This window comes from Mauremys mutica, chromosome 4, assembly GCF_020497125.1.
Source record: "Mauremys mutica isolate MM-2020 ecotype Southern chromosome 4, ASM2049712v1, whole genome shotgun sequence".
NCBI lineage: Eukaryota > Metazoa > Chordata > Testudines > Geoemydidae > Mauremys > Mauremys mutica.
The window spans coordinates 96,595,664-96,609,328 of NC_059075.1; the positions used below are offsets into that span (position 1 = coordinate 96,595,664).

A 13,665-nucleotide genomic window follows, 5' to 3' on the forward strand; every position below is an offset into this window, starting at 1 on the left:
GCTCATGAAAGCAAATTATCACGCTTTGGAGGATAGAGCAACTACCAAGCATTCAGTGCTGAGGTAGTTCAGTCAAGTGGTACAGTAATTGACTATAAGTGGCACTCCACTTTTTTTTTTAATCTGCAGTGGAGTGATACTCCAAAAGGTATGACATTTTTTCAGGCCTTTTGGAAACATCAAAGAAAATCAAAGACTACATTTCAATCTGATCCTTACAATTGGAAGTCCTGTTATGAGTAGAAGGAATGGGCAAACACATCAGCAAAAATAGGAACTGGCTTATGGAAAGTAAAATTTGATCTGCAAGTAGAGATCAGTAAATCAAAATACCACTGTAACTGCTACTTTCTTGTACTGATGCATAAGAACCAACGGTGGTGGATGCTGTATGAACTTGTTTTTGGTGTGACTATTAGAGGTGGGTGAATCAGCTTGCTTAAAATTAAAACTGAGCCTCTTCTGGACCTGGACATATTTTTAGTTAGTTTTTTACAAAAACATATTTTTCATTTTTGCCTGCCTATGAGATTTTTTTGTGACCGGGGGGGGGGGGGGGAGAAATATCAAAATACTAAGAGAATCTCTGTTCTTATATGATTTCCAGCTCAATTCAGTCTCAAGAGGCCGAGAGAATCATCTGAAGTTTAGGGAAATCTCCCACCAGCGATAGCAATGCCAGTGTAGGCACAGCTATAATGATCTCAGAAGCTTACAGCAGTTTATATTTATTGTATTTTATTTTCAGGTGCAGAAACCTCACATTTCCCAACAGCCTTCCTGAGGTCAGCATTGTTTTCATATTTGTTAATGAAGCCCTCTCAGTGATTCTGCGCTCCATTCATTCTGCTATTGACCGGACTCCTCCTCACCTGCTCAAAGAAATTATCTTAGTGGATGATAACAGTAATAATGGTAAGGGCTCTCTTTAAAACACAGTTTTTTCATACAGACTGGATTGTGTATGATTGTAAACACAAATTTCCCTTAAATTTTGGATCACAGACATCCTGTTAGTATTTCAGATGTGTGTGTTTGACCCTTCTCCTGGGACAAGTTTTGCCTTCAAATGTGGCAAACTACTTGAGCACAACTACTTGACACTGAAGTCAGTGAGAACAGAGGCGGAGAACAGAACATCATTCCCTGTGTTTAATGTGCTCAGTAGAGCCCTGTTAGTTAGAACAATAGGGATGGGAGACATTGGAAAGGATTTTACTGTTTTGTAGCACTCTGCTCTGCTCCCAGGCATCCTCTTCCTCCAGTCTCTGGGCCCAGAAGCCTGCTCCCTGTGCCTCTCTAGTTTTCAGTTGCGTGCTCTGTCTCTTTCCTGTAAAGCCTACCTCTGTGTCTGTTCCTTGGCTGCTCTCCACCAGGTTGCTAACTCTTTGTTCCTCCTGACTGCTCATAAGCTGTGTCTGCCAGTCCCAATCTCATTGTTTGCTGCTCACCTAGTTCATGTCTCCATGTGGACTTTCCAGCCCTCAGGCTGAGGAGCAGGCCAGTTAATTTCCGACATGCTTAGTGCTTTCCTTAGATGATTTTCAGTGGGGCCATGCTGGGCGTTACTTACATATTTCATAGTCTGGAACCATCGCAGATGAAATTTTAAATGAGCAGCCCGTGGGACATTTAACTTTCTGAAAGGTTGGGTTCTGCTGGGAGTTAATTTCAAACTCATAAAATTTAAGTGGGATCAAAATGCATTCTGTTGAAGGGGAATGCCAAATGAAGGGCTTCTGTTCCATCCCTATCCTCGTTTCAGCTATTACATGACTCCCTGTTCCTGCACGCTGGGATCCACTACTGAATCGCTGATGTGCGTTGGATTTGTATAGAACAAAGACACAGTAGCAGGCAAAGTAAATAAGCTCCTCTCCTAAGGCTGAAACCCTCCTTCTTTTTCTCCTCTTTTTTTATTGTCTGTCTGTCAAGAAAAAATCAAATCCCAGACAGACACATAAAATAACTGGATTTATGCTGGTAGCACCATGGCTGTATAAGGGTGTTTAAGTCTGATTCCAGCTCCAGTGAATAACGCTGCTTTTAGAGTCAACCATGTCTGACCTAGCTTTTCTTAAGACACCTAATCATAGAGCAGTGTGGGTGAGATGCATGCAGAATTTATACGGTGCTGTTCTTGGTTTAGGGCATGATGTGGGATGTAGTAGTGCAATGGAGTGATCAAAAATCACGTATTTAGTTCTCTCATAGTTTGTTTTATTTATATATATATATATATATATATATATATATATATATATATATATATATATATGAAGTTTAGTGATCCAGAAACCACTTGTGAACTGGTGCAGGCTGTTTGGCTTGTTTATGTGTTTCATTATGTAGGGCTTGGATGTTGCCTGGCACATGGCTGTATTGAGACATTTCCATCACTCTGTAACTTTTTTTCTTTCTACTTCCTGCTGCTGTTGTCCATTTGGGGTGGGAGGGGGCGGGGGGGTGAATTGAGAATCAGCAATAAAGTTGAATGCAGCTTATGTCAGTAGACTTGAATTCTGAAACGTCCCTATAGAACTTCAGCACTGAATCTTCCATATAAGGCTTAATAATATGATGGCAAAAGTACATGGGAGAACTTGTTGGTTTGGTGGTACTGTTGGAACACAAGAGGTCTGGATTCAAAAGTACTTTGGGATCATCCGTTCCAAAGCCTGGAATACCAAAGGCAGATCATGGAGGAAGTTAAACATTTGGGTTTAGGAGGGTGCAAAGGCTAATTAGGGCTTGATCCCGATCCTGTTGAAGTCAATTACAAAGCTCCTATTGACATCGAATTGGGAGTAATATCAGGCCCTTCCTACATGAATGTTTCATAACAGCTCATCCTTACAGTTGCATAGGAAGGGACCCTTTCTACTCCTTTGGTTGGAAACTATTGCTGTCTAGTTGCTGTCTATTATATGGTAGTTTTGGCTCAATGAGAAGATTATCCCTAAGAATGGAAGGGATAGGAAATCGCAGCAACCCCTTAAGCACTAGTCTTTTAGGAGATCCCATTCACACACCCCCATTCTGTTTTAGCACCCATTATGTACTATGTTATGTTTGGTTTGTGTCTTTATTAGTTTATAAACAGTCCTGAGGACAGGGATCATATTTCCTTAATATATGTTGAAGGTGGCCCCGAGCTGCAAATTTGAATCCAGATCTGATTCAGAACATTCCCAGTTTGGAGATTTTTGGATCCAAGAAACTCAGCTGTATAGATTTGCCCAGTGCTGTGGCCCTCCATTACATAATAATACCAATGATTTTGGTACCACTCCACCATTGTTGCCAGTAAAAGAGAAATATTTGACTTTTCTATTCAAGTTTCCATAGTGCTGGAAACAAAGGTAATAAAATATGGACAGTCACTTGTCAGACTTGTGTAATCCTCATGGGATTTATCACTGTTCGGGAGCACTGGCTGTATGCCCCTTTAGAGCCAAGGGGGACCTATAAAACAGGCTAATTTGCAGCAGTGACTCCTGAAGAAAATCTGTCCCAATGGTTTCTGATTGGGATCTTGTTCCAAACTCAGTGTTCAACTGTGATACTCTTTCCAGGACACCCAGAACAATAAGCCACCATGTTACCATTTTGGCTCCGCAAGGGAGAGCTGTGCTGAGGCCTAAACTGTGTGTTGGCTCCCTGCCACATCAATCTGTGTACCTCACCAGCAAACTCCTCAAGACTCTGCCAGTATCAACCGTCCTTGCAGGTGACAATCAGTGAACCCCAGTTTCTGAGTTCCTCAGATACTGCATTCTGCAGTATCCAGTCTCTCTCACTGGGCACTCATAGAAGTTACGTTTGCTTCCTCCCAAGAGACAGTGCACACATCATCCTGACAGGTTAGCTGAGGACTCACTCTTTACCCGTGATTCTCAAACTTTTTGTATTGGTGACCCCTTTCACACAGTAACCCTCTGAACATGACCCCCTTTCTTCTGGATTAAAAACGGGGGTGGGCGGGATAATTTAATTTTAATTTAACAGGGGCTCAGGCTGTCAGCCTTGTGCCTGGCAGAGCTGAGGCTGTCAGCCTCACCAGGCACTGGGCTGACAGCTCACGACCCCCAGGTAATAACCTTGTGATCCCCAGTTTGAGAAACCCTGCTCTTTACTTTAATATAACAACACTGAAATGTTTTATAGTAAAACTACAAAAAAAGTTGACTATTAAAGAGCAGAGATTTAAGTGATACTAAGAGGAAAAGACACAGTACGGTTATAAACAAAACAAAAACACCATTTCTAATGCCTAAAACATAATTCTAGTAGCTATGTCTTTGCCTGAACAGCGTTCTCACTTACATCAAGTTAACAACATCTCCAGCCCTTCCTGGTAAGAGGATCCAACATTTACAGAATCAGAGGGTGCTGTCCCCTTTGTTCCCTAACTGATGGATAACTAACAGGGTTCACTTTCAAAGGTTTTCTGAACTATAAAATGGAAGAAATGTACTCTTTGAAAAGTAAACCCAGACCAAGTTTCTCTTTGCTGCTGCTTGTTCTTTGAGGTGCTAATGCCAACCCCCTTTTTCATGCTCTGGTTAACTTGCTTACTTGATTGCTTTGTTTACCTTAGATGCAAATGTACAGTAAAACCTGCCAATAGCAACCACTCATGGGAGTTAGCAAAAGTGGTCACTTGTAAGAGATGGTCTCTTCAAAGGTTTGCACAACAGAGAACGATGATGTTCCGTGGCCTCTGCAAGTAGTCACTTGTGACAGGTCATCTCTCAGGCAAGTTTTACTGTACTTCCATTGTCTCTGGCCTCACCATGCTCAGTTTACATTGGAGACACATGTAAACAGGCAAAACAGCGTTGCTGTGTCTGACAAACTACTCTGTCCATGACAAACTTGTTTATTTGCTCTACTGAGATTGTTTGGTTTGAACACATTTTAGAAACATGTTTCCAGCACCCATACATAATTCTTTACCTACTAACCGTACATATATCACCCCATAATATCAATGACCAGAAGAGGGTCATCAGCTTTCATCAGCCCTTACTTGGTACACTTCTATAGTACAATACTAATGTATGCAATCAACTGATTCAATTGTTTATTCTTTGGGTTTCTGATCCCCCTGTTCTATTCCTGGGGCATCTGGACCCGGTTTGTCATACCCACCTCTTCAGCATCCACTTGTTGCTTCTGGGAACAGTCGCCAGAGAGGGGGGAAATAGACCAGGAGGGAAAGTAAAAGACTGAGGACTGAAGTATAGTAGAATCTGACGGGAAGCTGTGAGTGGAGCACAAGGCATCGCCAGGTCACTCAGCTCATCCGCTGCAAGATCCAGTCCTTGCTGGTTATTGAGGGAGCTAAAGCCTGGTGTACTGCCAGAAAGGACTTCATTGAAAATGCTGAAGATCAAAAGAGGAGACACCCTACAAGGAGAGACAGGTTGTCTGGTCTCACCTTCCTCTGAAATACATAGTCCCCAGAGAGGAGAATGGAGACTGTGAGTGCATGTGAGTGACTTTCTGACATGGCTTAGAGTAGGTGTCTCCCTTACAGAGACCCCCATTGGCTCCTGGAAAATCTCCAACCCATGCTGCTTTTTTTTCCACCTGACCTCTTGCTCCATCTCTAGAGCCAATTGCCTGCAGCATTGGGCCACATTGTCCACAAGCCAGCTAGAATTCTCTGTACTTCAGACTTGCTTTCTAACCCATAATGTATACTGAGTGTTTGGGTATGGGGGTCCGTTCACTGGATGTGTATAAGGATGGTTGGATTATGGGGTTGTGCGTTATTAGTTTAGTATTTTACATTTTATTTCCAATTTTCTTTGTTAGTTTACATCAGCTGTTCAGACTGGGCTTCCCAGCTTTTGTCATTTAGTGTCTACTTATGCTTGTGTTATTGGGGGATTGTGAGCACTGCTGCCAGTAAGATAAGTGAGTTACTCTGGATTTCCCTGCAAAGTTTCCTGGGGAGACAAGAACCTGCAATTGTGGTCTGAAAACTTTCCCTAAACATAGGCACCGCACACGTGCCCAGAACTGACGCCAGATTGTCAGTCTTTCAGTGACATCACCGCTATAAGAGTCACAGGAGCCAGGGCTGGAGATGTTACAGCAGTAGAGTTGACATTGACTAAAATAGAGAAAGTATAGGGAGACCAGACAGGCTGCAAAGAAATACATTCATACATTACTGCCTGGATTCATCTGCAGTAAAGGATTTAAATCAATGCAGCTATGTCAATTTATACTAGCTCAGGACTGGACCCATGATATTTTCCTGGTTTTTTAAATCTGAAATGGAATTCTGGTCTTTATTTTCACACTGGGCCAAATGCTGGCCATATTTAAGTTGATAGCAACAACTCATTTATTTCCCAGAATTTGCCCTGCTGTGACTTTCAGGAAATAGCCTTGTTAATTGTAAAGAAAAAGCAGCAGAGGAACTGGTCTATTTTTTTATTCTTTTAGGCTGATTTGGGAAACACAGTGTGGGATTATGTCAATATGTTAATGTGTATGTCCAGCTTCTTTATGTTTATCTTGAGCAACATACGCTACGGTAGTTTTTTCATGCACTTCGGGGTACGTCAAGCAAATTGTCTATGACTTTTGCTAAACCTCAGTGCAGTTCTTCAAGTTCCCCATTATGCTTAAGTTGACCTCAGTTTATCTTTTTGTGAAGACTTTGCCTCTTTTAAACAAATGTCTGAAGTTGGCAATCTGTGAAAATGCCAAGGGGTCTGTAGTATAGACCTGAAGAAGAGCTCTGTGTGGCTTGAATGCTTGTTTCTCTCACCAGCAGAAGTTCGTCCAAAAACAAATATCACCTCACCCACCTTGTATTTCTAAAATGCCACTGTGTTATTTAAAAGCAGAAAAATACATGTCACGGATCCCAAAACTCTGGTTTAATAAAGCAGGTTGCAGTGTTTTATGTAAACACTTTGTGCCAACTCTTCCTTGTGAAAATTTCATAAACATAATATTAAAATGTGAAATGTTTCATCCACTGTGCTATAAGGTAATTTTTTGTTAAAATAAAATTTTAAATAAACCCACAGAAAGCATTTCAACCCTTGTGTATGTACTTTATATTAAGCACATGTAAAAAAAAAAAACACAAAAACAAAAACAAAAAACTCAGCCTGTGCTGCTGATTACAGAGAAATTGTGCCAGATTATGATCTCGGTTACATTGGTGTAAATGTGGAGTAATTCCATTGATCTCAGTGGATTTACAGTGGCATTAGTGAGATCAAAATCGACTGTTTTCTCTAAAGCACGCCGTTTGCATTTCAGAGGTAATTTGTAGATTAAATTAGAATTTGGCAAAAATATAATTTACACAATTTTGACTTGAAAACTGGCCCAGTTCTCCCGCTGCACCAAAGGTTTGTGCAATGTAGCTGGAGGGGCGGGGGAGGAGAAAAGGTAATCTTAAAACACCTTTTATGCTTCCTTAGTCCCTGAGGCTGCTGCTGCTCAAGTATAATTTTAGAGCAGCCATTCTACAACTGGGGCTTGCTGGGATGCAGTGTGCTTTGCTCACACATTCCTCTCCTGTTTTGGTGGTGGTGGGATAAAGATCTTCTGTGCCAATAGAATCCTTACTAGCTATTTAAGCAAGCTTTCCAGCCCCTTGCAGCACAGCAGGGCCAGGGTCTGACCCACTGCGTGTAACACTGTGTGATATTTTTCATCCGACGTGCACTGTACATAAGAAGCTCATTGTTGGCCAGATTGTGCCCTTCTGTTCGGTGAGTGCAGGTGGGTGGGTGCTTTCACACATCTAAAATTTGTAGAGCAAAATTTTACATTAAAGCGATAATTATCCTGCCATATGGCCACTTTCCGTATTGCAGTTCATAATGAACACTGCAGCAGGCTCACGTTTCGTAAGGTCTCTCTCTTTCTTTGAATCATCACTTATGAATAAAATGTCCTAACGCGTGCAGTTTAACAATTCACAGTCTTTGCTCTGAGAAGTCTGTGAACACGGCTATTGAATGGCAGTAATAATGTTTGGTATCTTGGTATGCTAATTTTATGACTTGCGTCGTCAAAGAGAATTAGTACAGAATAGAAGAAAGTGGATTGTATGCAACTATATCTCCTTTGAGAGATCTGTGACATAGTCCTCAGAATGCTGAATAAAGGGTTTTTTAGAAAGCGTTTAGTTGCGTACAGTTCCATTAGAAACTTGCACTTCTCTCTAGGGGTTGTTTATCTGTAACAGATATATGGAAAGAGAAAATTGGGTGAATTATTATCCTAACACTGCTCATAAGTGTAGACCAGACTTTTGAGGTTCACCTATTTTAAACATGTTAACATGATTTAAAGACATTTTGTCTGCCCAATGCAATCAGGCAAAACTGATAGATTGGTTTACAAGGTCATTAATAGGCATATCCTAGGAAAACCTATTCTTCTGAACAGAATTCCAGGTTTATTTTGCATTTGTAAGCACAGTACTGTCAGGCCACGAAAATTATGAGATTGACTTAAGAATTATGAGAGTTTAAAAAGTAATACGTTTTAGATTCTTTTTTCTTTGCCTGCTGGTTTTTGAACCTTCACTTGGGTCATATTTTCTAGCTTTCCTCTGCAACCATATGAGTTAGAAACTAACTTTATTTTTTTTAATGAAAGCTGTGATTTGCATTACTTCAGGAGCTTTAAGAAAAACACCAAATACCATAAGTCTCTCTTTTTATTGTTTTTATTGAGAGTTGGCAGCACTACATAAGAGAGCAGAATAGTTTGGCTAAAGCATTGGATCTGTACTTGAACCAGCCCAAACTGAATCCTTAGGTGACTCTGTTCTCATTGGCAGTAGAACTCTGAACTGAATTGTTTTTTTAAAAACAAATAAAAAAACCACCACCAACAACAAACTTCATGCTAGTATGACTTAGTATGGTTTGCTAGGCCTGTGTAGAGTAGATTCAGGCTCTTCATTTATTTGGTTTTTAAAGGACTGGGTTTTTCAATGTCAGACAAATACTATAGAACGGAGACATATGAAATTGCAGCAATGCTAGGAATTGTATTCTAGTTAGGGTGAGATCCTACTCTGATTGAAGTCAGTAAGAGTTCGGCACTGATTTCAATGGGATCCAGAGTTAAATTTGAGTTGAGAGAAACTGTTTGTAAAATGGTTATATTTGACTTACATTGGCCAGGCAAACTGTGTTTAAAGAGCGACAAAGAGTCCTGTGGCACCTTATAGACTAACAGACGTATTGGAGCATGAGCTTTCGTGGGTGAATACTCACTTCATCAGATGCATGCAAGTGAGTATTCACCCACGAAAGCTCATGCTCCGATACGTCTGTTAGTCTATAAGGTGCCACAGGACTTTGTCGCTTTTTACAGCTCCAGACTAACACAGCTATCCCTTTGATACTTGTGTTTAAACAGTGTTAATATGTTGTTTTCAACCAGGCTCTGTTAGTACTAGGGTTGGTTGAAAAATTTCTGTTAAGTCTTTCTCAACAGAAAATTGGATTTTAAACTAAACAGTTATTCATGAAAAGTGCATGCTTTTTATGGAAAAATTTGACTTTTCATTAAAAAAAAAAAGCAGTTTTCAGATTGGCCAAAAAGCAACAAGATCTGATTTGAAAATGATGCTATGTTGAAAATGAAGTTTAGGTGCCTCCTGCCACCATTTTCCTATGTGGACCCAGTTCCCCATCTGTACTATATCTCTGGTGGTGCATCATGGTGGCTCAGCAGAAGAGGAGACTGTGGTGCATTGTGGGACATATAATCTGGTTTAGGAGACTGGCCCAGAGTGGAAAATGAGGCCAGTGGAGACAGACAAACTTCAAATGCCACCATGGCAGCATTTCCAAATCAATTTTTTTAGTTTTCATTTGAAAGTTTGGGTTTTGGCCAAAAACTTTTGACTTTTTGATTTTTGTCTGAAAAGTTGAAATTTTCTGCAGGGAAGAAAAATTTTCTGAACAACTCTAGTTAATACAGTTAAACAATGCAAATAGGACTTCTGAGGTTTATCAATTGCTATCTATATTCAAATTAGAATTCACCTATTCCTTACTTGGATAAATCTCCCATTGCCTTAAATGGAGATTTTCATTAAATAAGAAGGAGGAAAGGGGATTCTTCCTCTACCATGCCCCTCCTCCTCTTCCCCCCCCCACCTCCGAATGTTGCTGTGGCATTGTGCAGGGTCCATAAAAGCTAGTTAGCCAGCCAGAGTAGCATTCCTCTGGTGCAGGCATTGTGCAAGACAGCCTATGCCATCTAATGTAGTGTCCCTTGCAATCTCCCGTGCTAGGAGCATGTTAGGCATGGGGCTCTGGGCAGGACGGGGTGGGGGCCTTAGCATTCAGTACCATGAGGGACTCTGAGCTGCTCTTATTTGTGCATTTCCTCAGATGCAGTCTAGACAGGTGTGCAGTAATTTAGAGCATCTCTCTGAGTGGTCTAAATTGTTCCTGAGTCCATTTTGGCCCTCACAGCAGCTGGGAATAGGAGGGCACAAAAGATACTTTAATACCATCTTAGCCATCCCTCCCAAACACACACACACACTTCCCCTGGGCTGTAATTTTTATGCACGTAGCAGAAACTTTCACCCAAACTGAGTAAAACTGAATAAGCACCTTTAGGATTTGTCTCATTATTGCTATTAGTCTTGCTTCTTGCTAGAGAAAAAGTAACAACTGTTTTCTCTACTTTAGTCCTGGATGGATGTCATATGTGCAGAGGCAAGTAAAAATAGAGGAAAAATCAAACTACAGGTATTTTCAAACCTGTTCCGTTTTCAATTTTGGGTAACAGTTTGTATATGGTAAAAGTAGCTTCTTACTTCATCATCCTGGGTTCACTCATCCCTCTACACAAAGGTCTTGATTCTGACTCAAGTTTTACTCACTGCTGACACAGGCAAACTATTAATGAAGCCAGTAGAGATTTGAGTGAATGAGGATGGAGTAAGGACCTCAGTCAGAATTTGGGTCTAAAAGTATTAAAAGAAGTAGGGGGCTCGGTCTCTTGTGTTTTTCGATTACTCCTTTAGGTCGGGGTGCCCAACCTACAGCCCCCAAGCTGTACATGGCCCACCAGATATTTCATAAGGTCTGTGGCCTGCTTCAACACAATATATCACTGTCTGATTGATTAACATTTTGTCGTCATGTTTACATCATTTTAGTTTTCACAAGTGTGTGCATTCTATCTAAATACACGTGAAACAAGCTTAGCTTAAAATATAAATCAGTACAGGTGACTTTAAACCTTATTAAAATATGTAGAATCTGTTTGCCCCATACAAGGCTCTGCTGATGTTTGTGGCCCTTCTGTGTAAAACGGTTGGGCATCAGTGCTTTAGGTGATATGGGAATGTCAAATTAACCCCTTTCCTCCCTTGATGGGCACCTTCTGAGCAGACTGGTTAAATGCACTATATAGGTACCAGATTCTTCAATGTTAAAAAGCTTATTGTTTTTCCTTTTGCTGCTCTTATACAGCCAAATTATTTTTTTCACATGTGTAAATAAATATTTTCTGTGGAAAACTGTGGTTTGCTGAAATATTAGCGTTTTGCAGTAAGACAAACAAACAAGCGAATAAACTATGGCCACCCTGAAGCAAGTGTTTTCTCATCCCTGGCCAGCTGTGTCCTGTGTGATGCATGAAGTGCATCCTGGCACATGTGCTGACCACTGCAGATGCTTCTTCAAACACATGACGGACAAAAACCAGAAACAAACCCTAAACCAGTGACCATCTGCTTCAGCAAACAGGGTTAGACAGAAGAGCTGGCCAAATAACTTGGCACAGAGCACGGCAGCCGAGGATCACTCTCAAACAACCTAGAAAACCAGCCCGTCAGCATGTTGACTCAGGATGAGGCCTCTTATTCTGTGGAGAGAGGAGCTCAAGTGTCAAGCTTTTGTTCGTGGCCATGCGGCAGTAAAGCTGTGGAAATGTCTGCTCGGTCCTCTTTCTCGCTGGTTGGAGGGTATTGTGTGAAGTTTCTGTGGCAGAGGATTGGGATTACCTATGGCAGCCTAGAATAATGGATGAGTGAAACTGTGCTTCCATGTCTGAAGATAAGGTGTGTGAGAGAGAGAAAACAGGCGTAGTGTAACGAGGTAAAAGTTACAGCAGAAAAGAGGGGGAGGCTGTTGAGGAATGTGGTTATCTGTCCTGTCCTACCAACCCGTATCCATCCCTCCTCCTTTGCATCTTTTCAGCCATCATTCTTCTCCATCCACACGTTTGATTCTCTCACCATCACCTTCCTTCCTTCTTACTCATCCATCCATGCTTCCTGTACCTTATCTTTTAATTCATCCATTTACTTCCCTCTCCTCATTCCATTTCACCAGTCTACCTACTTCTGTCTTTCATGCCCCCGGCTTCATCCCATGTACGACTTCCTTATTAACTCCTCACTTCCATCTATCTCCCTGAGTCATGCACTCCATTCCCCCTGGTCCTAGCCTCCCATTGTCTGCACCTCCTCTTCTCTCACCCACCGTCATCTACGCTCTCAGTACTTTCTCCCTTCAACTTTGGCCACTTTATTCACTCATTCTTTTTTTTTCTCATTTCTCTACCTCATCTACCTTCTCCCTTTCCTTTGCCCCACTCTACCCACTCGTCCATCCCTCCTCCTGCATATTTTTCTCCTGTCATCATTCAACTCCTCCCCACCTTTAACCTCATTAGTTAATTTCACTTCCCATCTCCCTCACCCATCCCTACATTTTTCCCTTCTCCCCTCCTCTGTCGTACTCTTACATGACCAGCCTTCATTCATTCTCCCTTCCCCCATTGTCTCAGACATATGCTCCTTTCCTCCACCCATTACTGACCTGTCCCTTCCTCATCCACCTCCTCACTTCCTTCAACCTTCCTTTCCTCTCATCCACATTTGCCTTCCCTTCTGTCATATAGTCTTCCTTTTTCTTTTTTCTTCCATCTCCCTTTTCTTCCCCCCATCTTTCTCCTTAGCCTTGGCTTCCATTTTCCTACCCTTTCTTTTACTATCCATTCCTTCATCTACACCCACCCCAATACATAGATCAGTGGTTCTCAACCTTTTTCAGACCATCACCCCGGGTTACAACAGAAGAATACTTTGGAGCTTCTTCACATCTAGCCATAAAGAAGAGGAGGGTGGGGTGTGACACCCAAGCTGAGAACCTATGTCTTAGATCGCTCTGAGACTGATATAATTATGTGATCATCCACAAAGAACTGATAACCAGTCTTAAAATGGATAATGGATTAAATCATCAGACACTTAACGCTGTTACAGAATTTTTACCTTGTTATCAAATTACCTTGCTTGTGTTTGTTACCTATTCCCAGGAGGAAACGGTTCTATAAACTAAAGTTCCCCACAAGGCCCACAGCATTTTATAATGCTGCAGACCAATAAACACCTTTTTGCAGACATGGAATTCAGTACAGATGGAAAAAACTACTCTCATCTGGATTCTATCATTTCAGTCTAAATGTAGGCAGAGTGCAGTTGGAGTTTTTTTTTTTGTAACTATAAATCTTATCACCACACAGTGCTTTTAGTTTTGTTTGTTTTATAATAAGACAGGGCCATTGCCATTAAACTCTGCTTTAAGGAGATTGCATTAACAGTATATCTGATTTAAGTGTAGCGGAACTCATTTC

The 13,665-nt window shown here is 41.3% G+C and overlaps 1 protein-coding gene across 4 annotated transcripts in view; it reads left to right on the forward strand.

Moving 5' to 3' along the window:
• Nucleotides 1–13,665, forward strand: part of GALNT18 (polypeptide N-acetylgalactosaminyltransferase 18) — a 520,203-nt gene that overhangs the window by 313,733 nt on the left and 192,805 nt on the right. For all 4 annotated transcript variants that reach the window (XM_045016612.1, XM_045016609.1, XM_045016610.1 and 1 more), the window contains one exon: nucleotides 749–915. In XM_045016612.1, coding sequence (XP_044872547.1) covers nucleotides 749–915 — 167 coding nt within the window. The remainder of the gene's footprint in view (nucleotides 1–748; nucleotides 916–13,665) is intronic.